The sequence below is a fragment of the Gordionus sp. m RMFG-2023 genome, chromosome 5, assembly GCF_954871325.1.
Source record: "Gordionus sp. m RMFG-2023 chromosome 5, tfGorSpeb1-WG-v2, whole genome shotgun sequence".
In the NCBI taxonomy this organism is placed as follows: Eukaryota; Metazoa; Nematomorpha; class Gordioida; order Chordodea; family Parachordodidae; genus Gordionus; species Gordionus sp. m RMFG-2023.
Window position 1 is genome coordinate 9,855,409 of NC_088779.1, and position 23,462 is coordinate 9,878,870.

Consider the following 23,462-nt stretch of genomic DNA (forward strand, 5'->3'; position numbering starts at 1 on the left):
ATATTTAATCTTTAATATAAATTGTATAATCCCAATAGAATTCCTTTATAACTAATACACAATCAAAATATAAATTGTGATATTTTCCATATAAATATTATCAATTAAATATTTAGTTTTTTCTTTTTCTAAATAAAATGTATATGTCGTAAAATGTATGTGACTTTATAAATTATATATTGGAAAGCCGGCAAAAATTTAAAGATGTGCAAGAATTTAGGTAAGAAAAAAACATTTTTTAGTAAGGAAAAAAAACTGAGTATTGGAAGATGAGAAAGATTCTTTAGCGAATTAAAAAGAGATTGAATCAAATTGTCAAAAAAACTTTGACAAAAGGAAGTTGATAAGCCGATAGGAGAACTTAAAAGACAGTTTCTCGTGCGGAAACATTTTAAAATCTGGGTGAGGGATAAAATCTTGATGAGGGAAGATATTTCACATTTTTTTATATTTAAGGAAAGATCAATTTTCGAAGCTTCCATATCAACATACTCGATGGCCGACATAACATTGAGAAAAGATCCGCCAAAAGAGCCATCGTAGAGATACATTAAGATATAATTTAATCAGGCTTTAAATTTTTGAACAAATCCTGAATATCTTTAATAAAGAGCAAGGGACCTACTGGATCACCTTGCTGAATTCCTTTTCAGAGGATATTGAAAATTCATGGAATATGTGTAGCGAGGGAAATCCATAGCAGGAATTATGGAAATTCCAATATTTGGGGAAATGTTGTAAGAAAGAGGGTAAAAATGAGCTCCTATGAATGATGTTGAAGACATTTCTGAAGTCTAACTTTCAAAAAACCTTAGCCGCCTCAGTGTTTATTAAAATATGCGATACACATGAGGCCACTTCGCACCCACCTATAACTCCAACACTTAACTGTGGAAATAGGAAAGAACCTGCCTTAGACCGGATCATATTTACTATAACCTTGAAGACTAATCGACGAAAAATAACCCTATTACTATAGGTCTAATACCACTATCCAGTTTGGTTAAAGAAACAAGACGTGCATCAAAAATAATAGGGCTTATATAAGGAGGAACTTCGCGTATAAGGATATTATTATAAAGTTCGGTTAATGATTTTAGTTAAGGGTCAATAAAACCATTATTAAAGCATTATATTATATCTAATTATAAATATTTCAATATTTAGTCATCATCGTAGCAAACAATCAAGGGTTAATATTGTTAAAAGGTTGAGTTTTTATACCTAATTGGAGTCGTATAACAAAACTTCAAACGTGAGGATCATTAATTCGCAAGAGTCGGCCTGATTAGTTAGCACCTTAAATAGGTTAATTTTTTTAAACTATATTTAAATTATCCTTGTGGAGTAAATCATAATAGAATAGCTATCTTCTATATTCAGAAGTTTTAGAACTCCTTTCCAATTTCAAAACGCATAATCCAACCCAAAACAGAGTTGTCAATTTAAAAATATGAATCCAATTTATAAAGCCGAATGGGCATTTGTAAAATTAGCCATAATTATTTCCTAGTAATCTTTTATTGAAAGTTATCATAACGTTTATTCTCGCGAAACCAGAAATTTAGAACTTTATATAAGGAAAAACCGTTTAGACGGGTTTATAAGAGAAATATTTTAGAAATAATCCTGAAGCAAAAATAAAATTTAGCGAACAGGCGTAGATCATGTATCTCTTATTAATACTATAGTTGAGATTAATGCATTAAAAGTGCTATCCGTGGAAAACCATTAAGGAATTACATATAATCTAAATGTTATTTCATTGACTACTTACCTTATCTTATATGTATATTCACATACTAAAAGGAAAATAACAGTTCAACAAAATATTAAATTTAAAGTTTGTCTTTAAGAACTATTGGGTTGCTATCTATTATACTTTAATAAAGGTATGCAAATTATTGATTAGCATAATTCAAAAAAATATATCTTGCCTCAAATTATTCAAAAGGCATAATTAAAATTAAATTTAGACAAGTGACGATAACGGTTCGAGATCGATTCTCAAAGTTACCGTTTGCCGTAATATAAATAAGCAGGGCGAGTTTTACTTTGGGTTTGAATATATACTATATTATATTAGAACCAAATAAATCATTATTATAATAAATATGATAAATGACAACAGTAACAATTATTGGCGTTAGAGGGCGGGATTGAACTTGACCAAACTTTTGGATTTTTTTAAAAAAATATATAATAGTAGATATAGGGTTTATAAATCTAAATGTATGATTATAATCCATAAAAATAGTAATATAAAAAGATAAAATCTACAATGATCGTGTTTTCCTAAAAAAGGAATCATAATTATATCTAAAAAATTAAATTTTTTGCAATAAAGTGTTCAATTTTATGGTTTATTAAAATAAGTGTCGAAAAAAAGCCATTTGTGATTTTTATTTTGGTTTTGGCTAAAATTAGTGGATTATTGGATGATATCATTCAACTACACACATAACTTTAGAAAAGAAAAAAGTGTGGTAGATGCACTCCACAATAACTTTCTGTCCTCCTCGTTATTCAGATTTTAGTTTTAAATTTTTATTATAAATCAAAATAAGAATAAAAAATGTTCAAAAATTCGGTTGATTCTAATGGAAAACATGGTCATATATATATATATAGTTAGGTGCAGATATGCACCTGCAGGGATTATATTCAATTATTAGCCGTAATCTTACGGATCCGAATTTCAAACATTCAAAGGCCAGCTAAGTTATCAGCAGATGATGACCTGAGGGCAAATGGTTAAAAATGTTAATGAATCAGGTAGATATTATCGAGGCAAATAAATACTCAAAATTAAATAATTATATATATATTTTTTATGACTTTTTTAAAAATAAGAAATAGGCAGTTAAGATAATCAAAATGGACAGTATAAAGAAAACATTGGTAGGTATTCAAAATTATTGGATGGTTAATAATTAATTTTCAAATTCTTTTTTTTATTGATTTGGGCAATATTTAAAATAAATTAGCAGTTTCAAAATAATTTGGCAGGTATTTGAAATTTTAGTCAGTTTGTAAATAATTTCCAATTTTTTTTATATATTTGGGAAATTCTAATTTTTTTTGAACACTAAATTTTAAAATGGATTTAAGGGCGAATTTATAGTAGAGGCATTATGTTCAAGCGGTGGTATTTAACGCGACATTATCTAAAAGATCAAGCCAATTAATAGGCATAATTTATAAATATGGAGCCATTTGATGATAATGCTATGATAAAATTTTGAAAAATACATGTTGCGTTAATAAAAAATTTTACAATACGATTATAAAAATAAAAGCAAATTCGATAAAAAAAAGGTATGTGATATTTCTGAAATATTATGCAAATAATTATCTCTATTTTAGCCAGGATTTTGAACATTTAAGTATATCGGTTCAGTTCGCTCTGGTTTTAAGTTTAAGATTTTATAAAGGTTTTGTTCCATTTCGGTTATTTTGAAAAAATTTATATTGGTTCGGTTTAGAATTTATAATGGTTCTTTTCTCCCGCTTTTTATAAAAAAAAATTTATCAGAAACATATTTATTAATCTTAGAGAAAAACGTTTTAATTTATATTTTTATAATTCCTTATTTAATTTAACCATGAAGATTATTTCTTATCTAATTAACTAGTAATTTACCTAATCTCTATTAAATTGAGTATATAAAGTAAAAACATTAAACTTGGTATTAATTGATATGAAGATAATGGCCATTTAATTGTAAGAAAATTTTAATTTTTAAAGAAATCACGAATTTAAATTGCTCCTTAGGAAAATTAGAATTTCAATTTTTTTTAAAACCGTTATGAACCGGTTCAAAAATATTTATAACAGTTCGGTTCGCTCTTTTTATTCTTTATAATGATTCGCTTACAGTTCAGAAATTATAATGATTCGTAGTTCGATTTGAAGTCCGGATATTAGCTTTATCTATTAAATTTTCGCTGCGAAGTATCAGCTATGATTTCGATAGCGTTAAATAGAGCAAAATTTGAATATAATCCGTTTACTATAAATTCGCCCTAATCAACTGTAACGAGGAGTAAGAAAATTTACTTTAAAAAAAAGATAACAATATGGAGCAAGAATTTTTAAAAAAAATTAATTTAATGATAATATAACATTGAATACACGTCAATACCATACTATAAACATATTAAAACTAAATTTCTAATGCCTAATGATGTAAAATTAGATAGGAATTTTATTTAAAATGTCTCAAACCTAAAATGATTATGGAAAATTGACCAATTTTTTTAAAATATTACCTAAATAAATAGATATAAGCATTTTTAAATTATTTTCTAATGATAAAATGTATAATAAAAACTGCAATTCAATAATACATCTTATTTTTAATATTTTATTTGTTAATTCGCTAATTCTATATTTGATATTATACTGATAACTTATAATAAACTTAAAGACACTCTTGTAGTATCGTGTGAGTTTTTTAAATATTTAGATAAACATTTATTATTTTCTATATTTTTAGATGCACAATAAAAACAATGTATAATAAAAACTTCTATTCCATAAATCATATTCTTGATATTTTATTTACTAATTTTATTTCATATAATATACATGGTAGCTTATAATAAAAAGATTTATATAGATACTAAACAACTTTCAAATAAATTCCAAACATTGTTAAAACAATTTATTCCAACAATGAACCTTATATTACTGTTTTGGCTTGGAATGATATAGAAATTTCGATGATTTCTGGAGTCGTTTTATTTTTCTACAGAAATTGCCTCATCTGATAAACCATCTCAATGATTATTCCTTTATGTCTGAGTCTATTCGAACATTTACAAAGTTAAAACATCTATTAATGAATAATACCTCAGAAACTTTGATAAAATATTTAAAAGAAGACAGTAAAAAATATATAATAATTTCACTTTGTCTGAAGATGAAACAAAAAGTATATCAAAAAAATTAACCTTTTACGAGAAAATATATCAAGTCGAAGAAAATTATAGCCATGATAATAATAGCTAAGTTAAAATAAGTGAATATATATTAATGAAGCCCATATTTCAAAAGATACAAATCCCCTTAAATGGTGGAAATTACACAAAAATATATATCTTATATTATCAAAAATGGCCAAAGATTATCTGGCAATTCCAGCAACTTTGACAAGCTCTGAAAAATAGTTTTCGGAGGGCGCAATGTTATAACTGGTTAACTTACTATTCAAGCATGCCTGGGCCTAAAGAGTTGGATAAGCATAGAGAATCTCAAAAATATTTCTTTCTTTGTATAATATTACTAATTTTTGCATTTTTCTTATATTTTGTGTTGAATAAAAGTTTGAAAATCATGCTGTTATTTTTTTTATTTGATTGGCTTAATATTGATTTGTGAAAAATTATTGATTAAATCAATATTTTTCATTCAGAATTATTAATTAAAAAGGAATCAGGAAAAATATCTAGGTTCGGTTATCTAAAACATTGCTTCATAGCTTATTTCCATAAATATATTTAAAAATATAATTAAATTATGTTAATCTTGGGATTATAATATTGGTTCCCAGCCCAAAGCAGTAGTAAAAGATTTATTATCATTTTCTTGATAATTTCTTTTCCAGGTAATTTTAAGTAAAATAAAATTTTAATCAAGAAAAACATTTTAAAACTAAATATTTGATTTTAAAAAGTGTAATTTAAAAGATATTAATTAATTTTATATATATATATATTATTTATTAAAAGAGTATTTTGGAGCTGTAACGAAGTACAAGTATTTTCTTCTGTATATATAATATAGATATAATAAAATACAAGTAATTGAAAATTTAAAAAATAAAATATATCATTTTCTTTCTGGAGGATTCAATCGCCAAACTGATATATCGGTTGTGATTTCAACATTTCTGATAAAAAATAATATTTATCACAATATAAAAATTTTTTTTAACAAAAACTATGTTTTATAAAATAATATAAATTGAATTCTCTCCGTAAAAATAAGAAATAATAATGCAAAAATGGCTAAATATATAATTTTTTAAAAACAATAGAAATTTGCCTTTTATTGTTAGTTTATCATAGTAACTTTAAAAAACAATATCTTTTCGCCATCTAATTAGGATAGAGGGGACATTATGTCTTTGAAAATGGATAAGGTATAGGAAATTAGTCTATTTCCCTAATAAAATTAGAATTTTTTTTTTAAAAAAAGTCTTAACCCAATGTCAAGCGGAGTTAGTATAATCATTTGAGAACTATTTGTTGCCTTAGCGTTGGCGATTATCAATTCCTTGCCTATTTCTCTGTTTACTAGATCCTAACAAATAAAAATATTTTTTTAAAAAAAGAGATAAAAAAAAAATTATTGGCCTTAAAAATATTAAATTTTAAATTAATTTACAAGCTTTCTTCTTTCGTAAAATGATGAAATATGTTTTTAAATCTAAGAACTATGAGTTTGATTAATACATGAAAATGACTAAGAGATTCTAATCCCTGATCTAGCATATACTGTTTAAAAAATTTTCTTTTAAATATTGGGTCCTTACTTAGAAGAACTTTATTGTTAATTGGAAACCTAAGTAATTTTAAAAAATAATAATCATTTTGATTCAAAGCCACATACTATTCTATATAATAACCAAGTGATCAGGAATAAATAAAATAGAAAAAAAAATATAAGATATTAACTATCTGTAAATTAAAAAATAGTAAAAAAATATGTATGTCAAAAAATAATAATATTAATTAAAATTATAGAATTATATTTTTACTCATGATATATATGTTATAATTCAATTTAACTTATATTGTTAAAGAATTTTTTTTAAAAATTAACTGATTTTATATCGTATTGGCCAGATAATCCTCATTTTTAAGAATATCGGTTATCTGCTCATATCTACTGTCCGATCATACATATTAAAATAGAAGTGTTGATTAAGTAATGTCATCATCTTGTATGAAGAAGTAACTTCATGTGAAATTTATTTGGAATTACTCGTTACTTCTTAAAATATGGAAGAACTTGAAAGCAAAATTATGGCATAAGTACATGAAGAAAATTACCTTAAATATTAATTTTAGCTGAGTTCTGATCAAATCAAAAGATTATAATATAGGGTAGGTAGATCTTATATTAATTCAGATATAAATATATATAATTAATGAAAAAATTATAATCATTAATATAAAATGTATAAAATACAAATTTTATGAATATTAATTAGTTAAATTTGTGGATTGTAAAAATATTTTAAATATTTTTAACGAAAAAAAATTAAAATCGACTAAATTATTTTATTTTTTAAGAATCGTAAGGCCTTTTTTGTCCCGGAAAGTAATAAACAAATTACTGTTCCCTTTTTCGAAAAGTAACGTTTACAGCAATGCAAAATAGCTGATAAAATATTATTTATGATATAATGTTAATATTTTAATCATGGAAATTTTTTAAAAAAATGTAAATTTCGAATTTTAAATAAATTAGAACCGAAAATTAATATCATAAAGGTTCCCAGATTCAAATAAGATTTTTTTTAAAATGTCTTGTAAGCTTGCTTGACGATAAGTTTAAACTTGAAATTTTATATTAGTTAAACGACAATATCTTTAACCTAACCATTATGGCTGGTTTCCTCATAAATTTCTTATACAATATTTTTATCTATTACATTTTCTTCGTTAAAAAAAATCAGTTGTTTTTTTATCTTTGTTAAAAAGAAGCTAATTTTTTTATTTATTAAAAAATATATGGAAAATACAAAATACCATAAATACGTCAAATTCATCTATACATATGAACGGTGTTTTCAAACAGTTCCACAACGCCAAAAGGAAACAAATAGAGGTGTATGATCGTTCGCCTCCAGATAAGGCTTTTAAATCTTTACAGTATTCTTCCGTTTTATCAGGTTTTACCTATTATAAATTTATAAAAAAATTATCACACAAAAAATTCGTAAAAAACTTTGATTGGGAAGCGCAATTTATTTCAAAGGAAAAAATTGAAATAAAATTTCAAAAAATATGATCACGTGATAAACCGCGTATTTTTTTATAATAAAATTCAAAAAATATTACTTTTATGTCATATAACCAAAATGTCTTAGAAGCAAAGTTTAAAAAAAAATATTTAAAAAATTTTTCATTTTTTTAAAATTTGTGAATTTATGTTGATAAATTGCAAAAGATTTATTTATAAAAGAGTTTGGCATTTTTAAGGTAAAATATGAACAAAAATATCTCTTTTAAAAATATTCAAAAATTTTTGCTCCTTTTCAAATTCTGTTAAGTTACCGCGCTCTTTAGAAAAATAAATTATAATCATTGAGTTGGATATATTTCTTAAAATTTACATTGAATTCATATGGGATGATTTTTTTAAAAAAAATATTGTCAAAAATAATATGGTATAAAAGAGAAAAAATAAAAAAATAACACAAAATTTTTTAAAAAGATATAATTTTTTTATACGTGAATTATGATTTCTTTGGCTTTGGTGTCGATATTAATACGAGCCTTAAAATTTCTAAGCGCCATATTTTGGACAAAAAAGCCGCTAATTCGCGAATTAAGACGAGCCTTGAAAATGTCGAAGCCTTTTACGTGTTTACGCAATTCGATTTGTATTTTCTGTAAATATTAATCGAGTCAAGGACAATTTTTTTTAAACATATATTTAGATTATCGATTGTCAATTTAGCGTTAATATGTTCGGCAATGCGTCATTTATTTTTCAATTTTAAATCATTCTTTTTGGGGGCTTTTTTTAAATTTAAAAATCTGATTTTACCGGAAATTGATTTTTTCTTGAATTTACGCAGATATAATTTGAGTTTTTGCATTCAATAATTTTAAAACTTTAAATTTTTGAAGATTCTTAGGTCATATGGTAATAAACTAATAACTAGTAAAACAGGATATTAATGAAAATAAAATTTACTACATTATATTTTAATTTATGAAGTGATCTTAATTAGTGTATGTTTATAAAATTTGTAATTAGCCTGGTCTGCATTTTATAAAAATAAAAAGGCTTTAAAAAATATTGCGAAAAAGGTAATGTTAACACTCTTAGGGTAAACTAATTTAGTGGCAGAGTTGACTCCATCATGCTTGGAACCTATAAATTTCAGAGAATTATGCCATGAAATTTTGAACTTATAATTTATATTAATTTTTCCTTAGATTTTTTTATATAAATTAAAATTATTAATGACTCAAAGTTAAAGACAAAGTTGTTTACAATTCAAATACGGTTATTCTAAACATGATGAATAAATTTCCTAAAATCATATTTTTATTTTTAAAAAAAATGTGCTTAAAAAATTATTTAAAGTTGAAAAAATAACAATATATTACAGTGGAAAAACACATTGACGCTAACATATATAAATAAAATGAACCAATAATTAAATTTTTTTCGATCATTATTTAATAATTTATATTTTAGTTCAAATTAATCAGCTGGAGGAAATAATTATATATTAAGAAATTTATAAAATAAATTATTTAAAAAAAACCTTTTTAATATAATTTTGAGTTGCTTTTTCATATATATATAAAATGATTTTAACAGTAAATTCTGATTTCAGCTCTAGGTTCCTTTAAATGTGTAAAGTATTGGTCCTGGGATCAGTGCACCTCTGCCTTAATTCAAGTCTATATGCATAAAATCTTTTACTGTTTCTAGAGGCCTGCGCAAATTAAAAAAATTTTTTTATTTAAAAATGCCTGAAGCTTAGTGGCAAAAGTAAAGGTTTTAGTCAGTGGCCAAATTTTTTAAAAATAAAATTAAGTAGAAAAGATTCTCATCTCATTTCCAAAACATCATTTTTCACTCTCTATTTTAATAATTGGTATTAAATCTAAATATTTAACAAAACTGATCATTTTAATGATTTTTATCTATTTTATTCAGGGTATAACAAATATTATGAGCAATAAATCAACAAAATTAAATATTTCTTTCAAAAATAATTTGTGGTTTTAAACATGAAAGATTTTTAATTCGTATAAATCACAAATTAGATTTGGAATTTTGGGAAAAATTTGATCAAAACCACTGCTTCATTCCCAAAAAATCTGCATTTTTTTATCTAGATTTTTTATTTTGAGGTGGTAAGGAAACTCTGATTTTATTTATAAATATGAAAATGGATTAAGAAATAATTCCCATTTTCTGATTTTTTTAAAAAAAACATTTATTATAATATTTATAATTTATTATATTCAATCAGGTAAAAAAAGGAATAATAGGAAGGAAATATAATATTAAAATGTGTTCGAGCCATGGGCTATATTTTAATGATTAGAACCAGGCTCGGGCCAGCGACTCTAAACTTTTAGTCTCAGTAAGCAAATAAAAAAAAGTGTTTTTATATAGTTATCAAAAAAAATTATTCCTCTGTAATGGGATCAGTGGTTGTATTTATTTATTCAAATAAAAAATTTAATTACTTCGGATAGTTTTAGGAAATTTTCGAATTTGGTTTCGTATTGGGAAAGAATTATTTTTTTGTTTTCGTGATTTAGTTTACATTCATCGTAATTTTGGCTACTGATTCTAAATTATATATATTTGTTTAATATATATTTTAATCTGTCAGCTCTGTTCAAATCATAAAATTATGGTAACATATTATTCAAAGGGGTGAGGGGCGAAAATAATTTATTTATTCAATCACGAAATACATTTACATATAATCTTATCTTTTAATTTTAACGATTTTACAGCTCCAGCTAAATAATGTTATGCTTGTAATCGAAAAATACTAACTGGCATTAAGAAAAGTTCATTCATTCTAAAGGTCTAACTTTATAAATATTAATCATATAAGAAACATTATGTGATGTAATGTAACGTCAAAGAGAGTAACTTTGTTTTCGGAAAAATTAATCTCATTTGTTACTTTTAAGCTATATGTCCAAAAACTTTGAAAAAAATTCGAAAAGTTTTAAAACATCGTATGATAATTTTTAATTTTCTAGAATTATATTTTGGACATGTATTTATTTGTATATTAAAAAAATGCCTATTTCTTTTCAAATTTCCGAATCGAATATTTTTGATATTTTGGACAACTGTCTTCAAAAATTATTAAATATAGAAAAAGTATTATAAAGGTTTAAAAAGCAATATCCATTATATCAATAAATTTCATAAATAACTCGATTTCTAGGCGTCCAATTTCTAGTTCTGTGTCTGAGATGTCTTTTATTATTTCTTCCTTGTTTTTGTACTTCTTAACGTTAGATCGTCTAAGAACTCTAGTTTTATCATCGGAATCTATGTATTCTTGATGGGTCTGCAAAAAATTTTCCTTTTTGTTTTAATGTGTATAAATTTAAGGGTGAATAGATAAAAAAAATTTTAATAATAACATTTATAAAAAATATATATACAGTTTTGTTATTGCTAAAATATCGAATCAATATGGGAGATTTAAAAATATGATTTATTATAAAATGTTAATAAATGAATATTCAATTTTTTAATTGATTAAAGATCAATAGTTCAGGTTCAGATCACTTTATTATTCGTACCAATAAAAATAATACAATTATTATATCGATTTAAATTTTTGAATCTCGAATAGGAATGCTACAAATTATTGGATTTGAATTTTTGAAACGATACGAATAATTCATTTATTCGAATCGATTTACTAATTTATGTAACCTTAATTCTTAAGATAAAATTAAAGAAAAATAAAAATAAAAATCAACAAATACCCTTTTACTGTAAAAATATAATTTGTTCAGCAAAAAAAATCACATTTCATCCCTCCCCAAGCTAGTGGCATTTTTAAAAAAAGCTAAAACCAATTTTCTCGAACAGGTAGGTAACTTAGGTACAAGGAGTTAGTTTATATTAAATAAATGGGATAGGTACTAAATCGCTAAAAATTGGGAATCTCTATATCTCATAGAAAATTTTTTAAGGTAAATTTGAGATTAAAATTAATGGATGACTTATCTAGCATCCATTAATATTAATTTCAAATTTACTTTAAAAATTTTTATAGGAGATATAAGCGAGATTCCCAATTTTTAGATATTTTGGTTTTAGCATGGGTATAATTAATAAAATATCACCGACGTGTTGAGAGATTTTACGAAAAACACCTATCAAACTGGGAAAGATGCTATTTTCCCTTGCACAAAAATGTGGAGCGAAAGCTTGATGTGGGCTATTTAAATTATTTTCATTTTGTAAAATTATTAAAATAGCCAGTTTATTTTTGCCAGTTAAATAATAGGAAAAGAAAAGAATTTTTTTTTAATTAACAAATCAATAAAAATAATGAAAAAATTATTATTTTTTTAAATTTTCTTGGGAGGTAAGGCTGAAATTTATTTAGAGCGGAGATTCTCAAATGGCCTACTTCGTGGTTAACGAGCTTGCATATTAATATATAAATGTCATATAAAAACATATATTTTACTAAATTTTCAATAAAAATGAACATTAAACTTTAAATATCGTGTCTTTTTGGCGTAAATTTGCTTCGTGCGAAGAAATGATATCTTCCTTCTCTGTTATGGAGGTATTCAATTTTTGGATTTCTTGCAAAAATAATCGTTTCTTTTCCTGGGCACTAGACACGTTTTTCTTAACACACACAAAAAAATTTTAAATATGTAATAATTAGGGATAGGATCCGAAATATATATACTGTTTTTAAAAAAATCCGGCACGGACGGATATTTGAAAAACCGATCCCATATCATCTTGCTTTTATCTTATGATTGTTTATATAATTATATATTTCTTTCTTTCTTGGGCAATTCTATAACAAATCGATAACTTTTCAACCATACCTTTCTAGTTTTGATAAAACTTTGCATATTGAGAGAAGATCATTAGAAAGCATTAAATCCAACATTTTAGCTTTGTAGAACTAATAGTTCTCGAGATATTAATGGCCAAACGTGCCAAAGATGACATTTTTCGAAAAATGAGATTTTTTAAAATTGAGGTAAGTTAAAAAATAATGATGCTAAAAATAAAAATTATGTACATCTTGTAACTATATTATAGATATTTCAGTAAATATTAAGGATTTATATAAAATAATAATTTTATGGTTTTTATTGTTATTGAACCTGAAAGCTTTCGATTTCTGAATTTCTTTGAATTTAATATTTTATTATTCACTTACATTCTATCTATTTGCAAAAAAAAATTTAACTTGAGACAGCTATAGGTTTTTAGATATTACGATTTAAAAAAATATATTTTTTTCAAAAGATGATATATAAGTTAACACGTTTCTGTTAAAATTATTTATTTTTTTAAATTAATAAGCTCAGTAGATATCATCAATGAAAATCCAAATATTGCTAAAATAATGAATGATGCCAAAAGGCTTCAAATTCTAGATATTTTCCAAGTCAACTTTGATAATTTTTTAAACTCGAATGATAAATTAAAAATTGAAATTGATAAACTTAGGCTTAGAAACATTTCCACCAACTTGATATGATACTTTATACTATTGTTTTTAAATGGCCAAAATTTTAGCCAAAATAAATATATATGACAAGCCTATCTGTGCCACCTATGACTAAAATCATCAAGCTTACATAATATTGTTTATCTAAAATCTTAAGTAAGACGTATCTAAAAATCCATTAAGTCAGGCTAAATAACCACTATTTATTACACATAATAAACAAAAACAAATTGAAAAAATGCCAAAACAAACCTGAATATTCTGAATCTCGACCCTAATTTCTCCGGCCTTTTTCAATAGGTTATCTATGTCTGTTGTATATTGCCTATATTTAGCGACAGATTCCCTTAATTCAGCCGTAATTTCGTCTCTCTGCCCTATCGAGTTTTTTAAAGCCACATCACAGTTGTCTATTTCGGTGTTGAGAGATTCTAGTTCTTGTGGACCCAGGGTATTCACGGATTGCTCGTCCAGAGGATCGGGACCGAGACTCTTGTTCAATTGATCTGTCACTGCTTTGTTTTTCTTAAAAAATGAATGAATTATTAAAAAGTTCAAAATGAGAACAATTTTGATAAATCATTAAAGTGATTCAAAATTAATAAATTAAGACAGATGTGAAAGATGATATGCCAATTGAAATCTTAAGAGCCCTCCAAAAATTCGGTGAAACTTTGGATACCTTCAAGGGCCTACTTTTATTTTGCCACGTGTCCAGCAAAGATTCTATCTACCGATATTTATAATATCGGATCAGCCAAGTCATTTGTATTTTTTAAAATATCGGTTGACAATCGATCCATTATACCAAAATGGCTTATAAAAAAATAATTTATGATAAAATGTTAATATTGAATCATGAATATTTTAAAAAAAAACAAATGTATTATTATTTCTTTTTTTTAAATTTAAATAGTTGATTTATTTTTCTTGTATTAATTTTATTGATATATTTAAGGTTTATTTTATTCCCTAAGCATTTTTTTTGCCCATAATAATATTCATTAAAAATCGCATCGGCTGGTGTCAGGGATCAGACAAATAGAATTAGACCTCTAAAATTCTTTATGAGTAAATTTCTATTGTATGTATATGGAAAAAGATTTAATAAGTACATTTCTATTAAATGCATATAAAAAAAGTTTAATATTGGCAGTATTGATTATTAATTAAGATATATTTATATATTATTACTTTTTCTAAAATGGCAATATCCCTTTTCAACGAGTCAATTGCTTTGTCTATTTTGCTCTTCATGCCCCGAAAATTTTGAACATTTATATTAATTTGCCCTTTTTCCGTGTGCAGACTTTTCATTTTCTCCTCAATTTTCCCAATTTCAACATTCAGAACCCTTTTTTGAATTTTTATTTAAAAAAAAGGAAGTCAAATTAATTGTCGCGAATATATGAAGCATTAAATTCAGAAAACTAAATCAACTCGCGAATCAAATTTTCGTAGTGACATGAGCAGAAATTTTTTTATTATTCCGAACGAAACTAAGAAAACCGTTAGTTCACCCGAGTGGAGCGATTAATCAGTTACCCATTAAAATTTTAAAATATACTTTTCAAAGTAATATAAGTTTGATTGCATGTATCTTATTTTAATTTTTTTTAAATGACAGGGAGGGAGTGGGGAATTATAATTTCGATAGATTACTAAATCAATAATATTTTGAAAAAGATTTATGATTTTTATATAAAAAACTATATTTTTTAAATTAATCTTCCATTAAAAACTCAGAGACGAAAATAATACTATTATTTTAAGTTATATCACGTGCTTCTTTCCTATATGTGAATTCTTTTTATTTATAACTGTTTCATTTAAAATATTATTTTATATTTTTTTTATGAAAATATCCTCAGACGCATTTAAAAATTCCTCTCCTGTGAAATTCAACTAAGTGGAGTTGAAACTTTATAATAATCAAGTAACATTTAGTTTTCGAATTAAGAAAATGTGGATTAAATATATCAATTATAGTAAAAACCGATAAGTCCTGAATTTTTTTTTAAAAAAATTATTTTTATCAACGAGATTGGTAATAATTGCATGATTTGACCCAGAAATTTTTTAAAAAAATTGTGATTTTGAAATTTTTAACGTATTTTGTTAATTGATCCAAGTGGAAATTTTAATGTAATGAGCAGTAATGGACCAGTATAAAATTTTCCAAATGATTAATTTTATACAATTTAGCTCAGATTTTTAAAATCACAACACTTTTTTGGCCCATTCTGGGATTAATTTTTGAACCTAGGTATCTGCTATAACTATAATATAATATATAATATGTTATCTAAGAAATTAAACTTGGAAAATTCTTTCTTGTCTCCACCACTGGACAAAAATTTTGATCTGTTAAACATACATGGGTAGCTGCTTAAATTATTATCACGATATTGGTAATAATCTCCGTTAAACGCGTAGGCCTGTTTTATTTTTTCAATCATAAGTATAGATATTAATTTTAATATAGTCGTATAAAATTATATTTTATAAAATAACATTTTTTTTCTCCATATTTATAAACAACTATACAGTGTTTTGAATGGCGTATAGAACTCATCTAGACAGTTGAAGAGTTATTGAATATAAACGAGCGGAACGCCATGTTAGTTTCCCTTATTTATATAAAATGAAACCAAAATGGCTTGTTGCCAGCTGATTTGTATTAATACGCATTAGTCTAGGGTGTTAGACGTCATTAAGTACTTTCAACTTCCTACGTTTGCGTTTTATTTCAAATAATGTATTTTAAATAAAAACAAATGGGTGAATGATTTTTGTTGTGTTTAAAAAATACGTTAATCGCTACTGCCGAATTTGTTAAGTAACAATATTATACCGTATTTCTTTAGTACCCAAAAAAACAATAAAAGAAGCCTTTTATACACAAAAGCTCTAAGATTTTTGATTGTTGCAAATATCTAATATATAATCTCGCCCTTTAGCTCAATGTAAGGGAAGCGAGCTTAAAATAATGGTATTCCAAATAGAAGTCAGGATTAGGAAATAGGTAAATAAGAACAATAAATGATCACTCATTCCTATAAAAAAATTATTCGGGACGTGTCTTCGTTTGAACTTATTTTTAATTCAGATTTTGAACTAGGACAAGCGTGTTACAATATCAAAATAGCCTCTTTCTTTTAATTCTGTTTAAAGGGAGCTATATAAATGCCTAAACAGGTTCCTGTTTAGAAATAAGACGAAAGAAAGACACGGCTTTAGAGCTCTATTTTCTTTTAAAATAAATTAAAAATCAAATATTTGATCGAAATAAATAAAATGTAGGAAAAAAAATAAGGAAATTTTAATTCGCTAAATAAAATAATTTGTAATATATACATCACTGCATTTTGATGGCCTTTTGGAATCATCCGAAAAAACGATAGCAACATCCTCAGTGTCCCCCCAAAATAATATAGACTCTAATTTCCTCTAAATATAAAATATTATTTTAAAATAAAATTTCATACTTCATAATCATATAAAATAGTTTGAACATATTTCATCATAAGCAATGTCCTTGTATGATTATTCTCAAGTAAAAAACGAAACTAACATTGATACTAATAATTCGACAAAATAGCCAAAAAAAGCAAAAGAATTTTTTTTTAAAAAAACAAAAAAACAACCAAAAAACGAGAATAAAATACGAAGAATAACAATGCCACCAAATACTTAAAACAAATTAAAATAGGGTGTCCTGGTTCATTTTTTAGCTTATAATAAAAGTAATTAATTATCCAAATTAAGCCAATCCGGGACACAGTCTAATGTATTTTTTAAAATATGAAATACTTTTTATTATGACAACTACCCCACAAGTGTATGAGCATTTTTGTTGGTTCTCAAATCCAATTCTGAAATAAATTATTAATTGAAAATAACAGCCCAAAAAAATATACCGTTTTCGAGTTATCAGTTTGACCTAACGAGGCAAAAGTATATATATTGCGTAGGGGTTAAGCAAATCAGGGATTGGCAAATCATTTTTTAAAATAATTGATAAATAATAGCGAGAATTTTTTTTAGAAAGAACCCATTAGAATCTTATTTCAACATGTATAGAGTGCACATTCCCCTAAATATTAGACAATTTTGACATAAACTTTTGAAGTACTTAAAATTAATTTTTAACCGAAATATGGCGGTCCCGGAAGAGGAAAATGAGACGCAATTGGAATGAGAATAGTATCAAAATAATCGATTAATATTTTTCGAAATGTGGAAACTTTTTAACCCCATCGCACTCACCCCTGAAGACATAGAGTGATTAGCATCAAATCCATCGATGAATATCAATTTATCCTTTATTAGCTTTCATTTGATAGCCTTGGCAAGATATTATGTTTAAGAATTTACCTCCCCCACATCTACCCTGATGACATAATGAAGAGTATCAATTATATTAACTTTCTTTAGATACCCATGTCATATGTTAAAAAATTGTACCCCCACCCATGATCTAGACCCTAAATTAATAAAATTCAATTCATTTGATTAACTTTAATACAAAGAATTTATGAACGATTTGGTATTTCTTCCGAGAAATTCAATAAACTGAGAAAATAAAAAATTTAATTTGCAAAATCATCTTTGATTTTAAGAAAAATGTCTGTAAAATTTAATATAAATTCCTTAACTTTTGAGATGTATCCTAGCTAGACTTATTTTTGATACTTAGGGCAAACAGCTTTTGAAACACTCCTATTTGGATTTGTTTTAGAAGAGTTTGGTGCCATTGTTATTTTTCGTATTTTTTTTCGTTCTTCTCATACTTTTTAAGCTGTTTAGTGCAAGGCATAGCCAGCTAAACAGTCAACTAGTCTTGTTAAACGACGCGTTTTGAGCTGATTTTTGAAAACGGTTAACTCAATATTTTATCCAGAAAAATATTACCCAAGTCTTAAGATATTTTTGATAGATGGGTTAAAGGTTTGAACATTTTTATCGAAATCTCGAGTCTTAGGCAATATTTATCTGGCTAAAATATTTAGTTAGCCGTTTGTACAAATCGTGTCAAATCAAGCCGTTTAACAACATTACAGCCAGCTGTTCAATATAAGTTGAACCAGGACACACCAAGTAATTATTAATTCTGAGAAATTAAGTTCTAAACAAAATTCTGATATCTGTACAAAATAATATTAAGTCAATGATAATCGAGACTTCGAAGATAAAGTTACCAGAAAAAAATGTATATTAATCAAATTACCGTTCCGAAATGGAATGCAATTATTTGGGCCGAACTAGAACAAAAAAAATGCTTTTGTTTAAGATCCCCAATTTCGACTTTTCATATAAATTAAAACAAATAAAGAAAAATTTATGCGGAATCAGTATAAAATTCATATGGGTAGATGGAAATTAAAGTTTTGAATTTGCTAAACTCCTACTAATATATATATATCAGTATTTAGGTAACACGGTATATTATATAAACGAATAATTTTATAACAGATCTATCATTAAATTATTAAAAAAACTAAAAAAAAATTATATATTAACCTGGTCCATTATATAATTAAAAATATCGACATCTTGAATATCGATGAGATCGGTAAAGTTGTACGCGTTTCGATAGCTACACAGCTAGATGATAAATATTTTACATTTATGAAATAAAAGAGATAGTTTATAAATTGCCTGGAAATATTTTAAAGCAATATTGTAGATATTATCAATAGATGCTATGGAAATACGTATTTAAAGAGTTTTTAAAATCGCTAAAAATGAATTTAGGAAAAAAATTCCTCGGAAAAAAAATCCCCGTTTTTTAAGATATTAAAAATAACAAAATAGGAGAAAAAATTCCCTATAAATATACCCACAAAATAAAAATCCTCAAATAAAATATTTAAAAAATTTTGAGAAAATCAATTCCGGGGAATTATTTTCGAGAATTATTATGGGAATTTTTTTTTCGAGGAACTATTTTCCGCTTACCGCTAAAAATAGGGGAAATTTAAGAATTCCAAATTTGGGAATCTTATTTGTAAATCTTGTTTCTCTTATTTATGACGATTATTTAAAAAACTCAAATTATATGAATGAGTCTACTTCCCTTACACTTATAAAATATATTATTCAATATTGGTATTAAAACTTTATAGGAATAAAAAATTCCGCAAGGAACTTGTTAAGTACTTAAAATTAATTTAAAATAATTTTGAATATAATTTCGAATAATTCGATTCAATAATAGATAAAAAAAATTATTCTACAGATAAAATATTTTCCTTATTTGTTATTCGTTTTGAAAAATTTATAGGGATAAGGTTTTATCGTGCTTACATGACCATCGATCATTTTACAGGTTGAAAAAAAAAGTTTCATTTTAAAAGAAAATAGTCGCGCATTCTTTAAAAGGGCAAAATTTAGTTGTTGTTTTAACAATTTTTAAAAATAAAAATATGATGTAAACTTACATATTTGGATATGTCGTAGGTTTTGTCCTATCAAAATCAAAAAATAAAATCGATATATATATATATGTATAATTAATTAAAACATATTTAATCTATTATATATCTATCTTTTCAGTGAAACTGACCTTCAACTTATAATTTAAAAAAAATATATATAATAAACTCAACTCATTCTGATTCTACAAATAATCATTTTCACCAGAAACTTATAAAAAAAAACTATTAAGCAACGAAATAAAAATTAATAAGAATATTTATTCCTCCAAGTAAAAAGGAAATACAAAAAAGGCTATTTAAACAGAATTATGCTTCCTTTTTGAGATAGCTGCTTAAAATTTTTTTACCATGTTTTATTGGGAGGGGGGGGGAGGATAGTTCCAAGTAAATTATATTATCAAGATATTAAGAATATTATTTCTATTTATTGTAAATGTCTGCAAAGATTATAAAAACATAGCTTATTCTATCCGTCTACGTTACCCATTTTTCCCATATCTGCAGGCATTTATATTTTTTTAGTCTATTATTCTTTTTTTTTACAAAGATTATATATTATATTGAAGAAACAAACCGAATAACTGAAGATAGAAATGACGGGTAAAAAATGTCTGGGGCAATGAGCCTCACACAATTTTTTAAGAATATAGTAATCATTTTGGTTGTCGCATATAAAGTTTCTGAGAATTCTTTTCAAACAGGTTTCCATGGCTAAAGATGCATTCCCGTTTTTGACGTTGATGTAGAGACCTTTATAGTAACAAAATTATGTATTAATAAATAGTAACCCTTTTCAATATTAATTAGGTGCTGTAAAGTCGTTTCCATTTCGATTTTTTTAAAAAAAAAAATTAAAATATGGAAATAAAATACCTTTTTATTTTTTACTTTATATTATATAATATTTTTTAAAAAAATTTTTAAATAATTTATGCCGAGATTTTTAATTCAGATCAAACCATCCATAGTTTGGTTTATGTTAAACGGTGTCAAATTAACATATAGCAATTTGCTAAACAACGACTAATTTATTAAAAATGCAATAAGACTATTTTCAATATAATGTTAACAGATGATATGCTGATGATTCCGGTCTAATATATATAACACCCCGCGTAGCCCATAATCACCTAGTTAGCGTCCGAAAAAAGCAATTCTTACTGAATTTGATAAAATTTAAGACAAGTTGGCATCGTCTAACATAAGTCCAAAAGTTCTTCATTCTCATTTTAATTATTACATATTTTTTTGTTGTATATATTAGTCATTATTTATCTAATTAATAATAATTCAATCAAGGCATGTGAATTTTTATTCTCTGATATTATAACTGATTTTATAATGATTATATCAATCAATGGTACTTATTTCATCAGATGAAAATAATTTAACTCTGCCATGACCCCAAACTTATTTTACACCAATAAACAAAATTAAGGACACTAGTCTTTTGTAAATGAAAAATTGTCTCATCTCGATACCCAGCTCAAATCTATAAGAACAAATGAAGGTAAAAGTATGAATTTTATATTATATAAAATATATAATATTTTATGGAGTTACATTACCTTATTTTAAATAGAATATTAAATCATTATAGATATAATATTAAAAAGCCCACTCATAAAATAAAATGTATTAATCTATATAGTATTAAATTATTCTTAACATGATGATAATTAATAATATTTTAACTAAAAAAAAATTCGACTATATTCTTCAAAGATGAAAGAAATTAATGAACATTTAAATAGTAACAAAAAAAAGAAATATTGAAAATAATCAAACCCTTACGAGAATCCAGTTGCAAATAGTTGTTAGGATATTCAATAAATTTTTCTCATGGTGTTTTAAACCTTGTTAATCTTTGATACTAGAGTAGATCATACTTAGTGTAGGTTGCAATTTTGTGATAATATCTATAAAGGCTGTACTCTTTACTATTGAAAATGGTTGGAGATCTTCAATTACATAATTTAAAACTAATTCTTAAGCATGATTTTGTGTTTTATTTTTGAAGAGGGATTCTCTATCTTCCTAAGGGTTGATTGATTCTTTTCCAACTTTTCTTTTTTTGTATAATAGAATTTTTCGTTATTTTCTGTAGGGATTAAGTTTAATATGGTAGCATTTAATGTAAACATCAATACTTGGCATATAATGCAGAAATAATATTGATGAGTGTCCGTTTTCATTCTTAAGTAACATTGATAGCAATAAGTAATAATGGTTATATATCTCATTAATCCCGAAAGAATAAACTTTGCTTTGGACATCGACCAAAAAAAAGTCTTGTAGTGGACCTCTTTCAAATCGAATGAAACTTTGCATGATGATAATATATCTTGTGAGGAGTGAGGACCCATGCAATTTAGTTTTTTGCTCTAACTTAGTTCCGGAGATATGGATGGTTAAAGTTTAAAAAAGCTTCTTTCCTAATTTGAAAAAACTGGTAAAAATAAAGATTACTCAAAAAATAAAAATGATAAAGACCTATATTTGGTATTATTAGATAGGCCTCGATTTTCTAAAAAAACAGATGTATCTCCGGAAAAAGTAAAAGATTTTTTTTTAAATATGTACTTATGCATAAAATTTTCTAAAAGTTGGTAAGCATGTTTATTAAATCAATATAAATTTATACCGAAAAAATTGTTGGGATAGATAACCATTGTTTTTTTTAGTTAATTTTTAATCGATAAAAAAAGTAATGGTTGGCAAAGTGCTAAAAAAAATCTAAATATTATTTTTTTAAATTTAATTAATATATATAATATATAATTTTAAAAAATAGCTTTACTTAATATTGAAATAAAATATCATTATTTAGATATAGATTTCCATTTTGTTGTGTAAAACGAAGTGGATATAAGCATGTAAGTAGTATCTATTGCTGTTAGAGGATTTACAATTTCTTTAATATTATTGACAGAAGCATATAAATTATCTTCATTAGGTGGGAAAATGAAGGATGAAGAGTTTTGATGCCGACCATTTCATTTTACAACTATCAATAGCTACCATTTAGTGCTTAATTAACCCTTATTGGTGTAGGAAAAGTTTCATACTGGAGCCAGGACTGAATTAAATCGCCTTCATCTGAAAAAATAAGTGCTATTGACATACCTTAGTTGATTCAATATTAATTAGGCCTAGACTGTATAAAATTAAACAAATAATGTAATAAAATAATAATGAAGAACTTTGGGGATTATGTTAGACCAAGCCCACTTGCCACATTTATCATGGTTTGAATCTAGTAAGGATTGGGTTTATTTTCTGCCACTATAATGTGGTTGTGTGCTACATGGGGTATGATATATAGTAGATAGGAACTGTCCACATGTCCTTCTTTTAAATATAATATGTCCTTTTGCATTTTAAATAAATTTAATGGTTGCTTAGCAAATCGCTATATGTTAACTTTGTGTTATAGTTATTCGAGTATTACTCGTTTTTTCATCAACATTATTTTACAGTATTACTTCAACCTATTTTTATAATTTTTAATTTAAAAATAGAAATAGACCACTCTGAATATACAAAATGTATGAGTAAAATAACACATTAG

At 25.2% G+C, this 23,462-nt stretch overlaps 1 protein-coding gene across 1 annotated transcript in view; it reads right to left on the reverse strand.

Annotated features, from left to right (window-relative positions):
* Positions 1 to 5,745: 5,745 nt before the first annotated feature.
* The window catches only part of LOC135929662 (structural maintenance of chromosomes protein 6-like), a 34,537-nt gene continuing 16,820 nt past the window's right edge, over positions 5,746 to 23,462 (reverse strand). Inside the window, exons 14-27 of the mRNA XM_065466348.1 lie at positions 20,466 to 20,641; positions 19,895 to 19,921; positions 18,975 to 19,058; positions 16,809 to 16,901; positions 15,771 to 15,889; positions 14,646 to 14,805; positions 13,704 to 13,976; positions 12,470 to 12,607; positions 11,164 to 11,315; positions 10,453 to 10,558; positions 8,467 to 8,625; positions 7,762 to 7,911; positions 6,210 to 6,307; positions 5,746 to 5,894 (exon numbers count right to left, since the gene is read on the reverse strand). Of these exons, the coding sequence (XP_065322420.1) occupies positions 5,834 to 5,894; positions 6,210 to 6,307; positions 7,762 to 7,911; positions 8,467 to 8,625; positions 10,453 to 10,558; positions 11,164 to 11,315; positions 12,470 to 12,607; positions 13,704 to 13,976; positions 14,646 to 14,805; positions 15,771 to 15,889; positions 16,809 to 16,901; positions 18,975 to 19,058; positions 19,895 to 19,921; positions 20,466 to 20,641 (1,796 nt within the window). The 3' untranslated portion in view covers positions 5,746 to 5,833. The remainder of the gene's footprint in view (positions 5,895 to 6,209; positions 6,308 to 7,761; positions 7,912 to 8,466; positions 8,626 to 10,452; positions 10,559 to 11,163; positions 11,316 to 12,469; positions 12,608 to 13,703; positions 13,977 to 14,645; positions 14,806 to 15,770; positions 15,890 to 16,808; positions 16,902 to 18,974; positions 19,059 to 19,894; positions 19,922 to 20,465; positions 20,642 to 23,462) is intronic.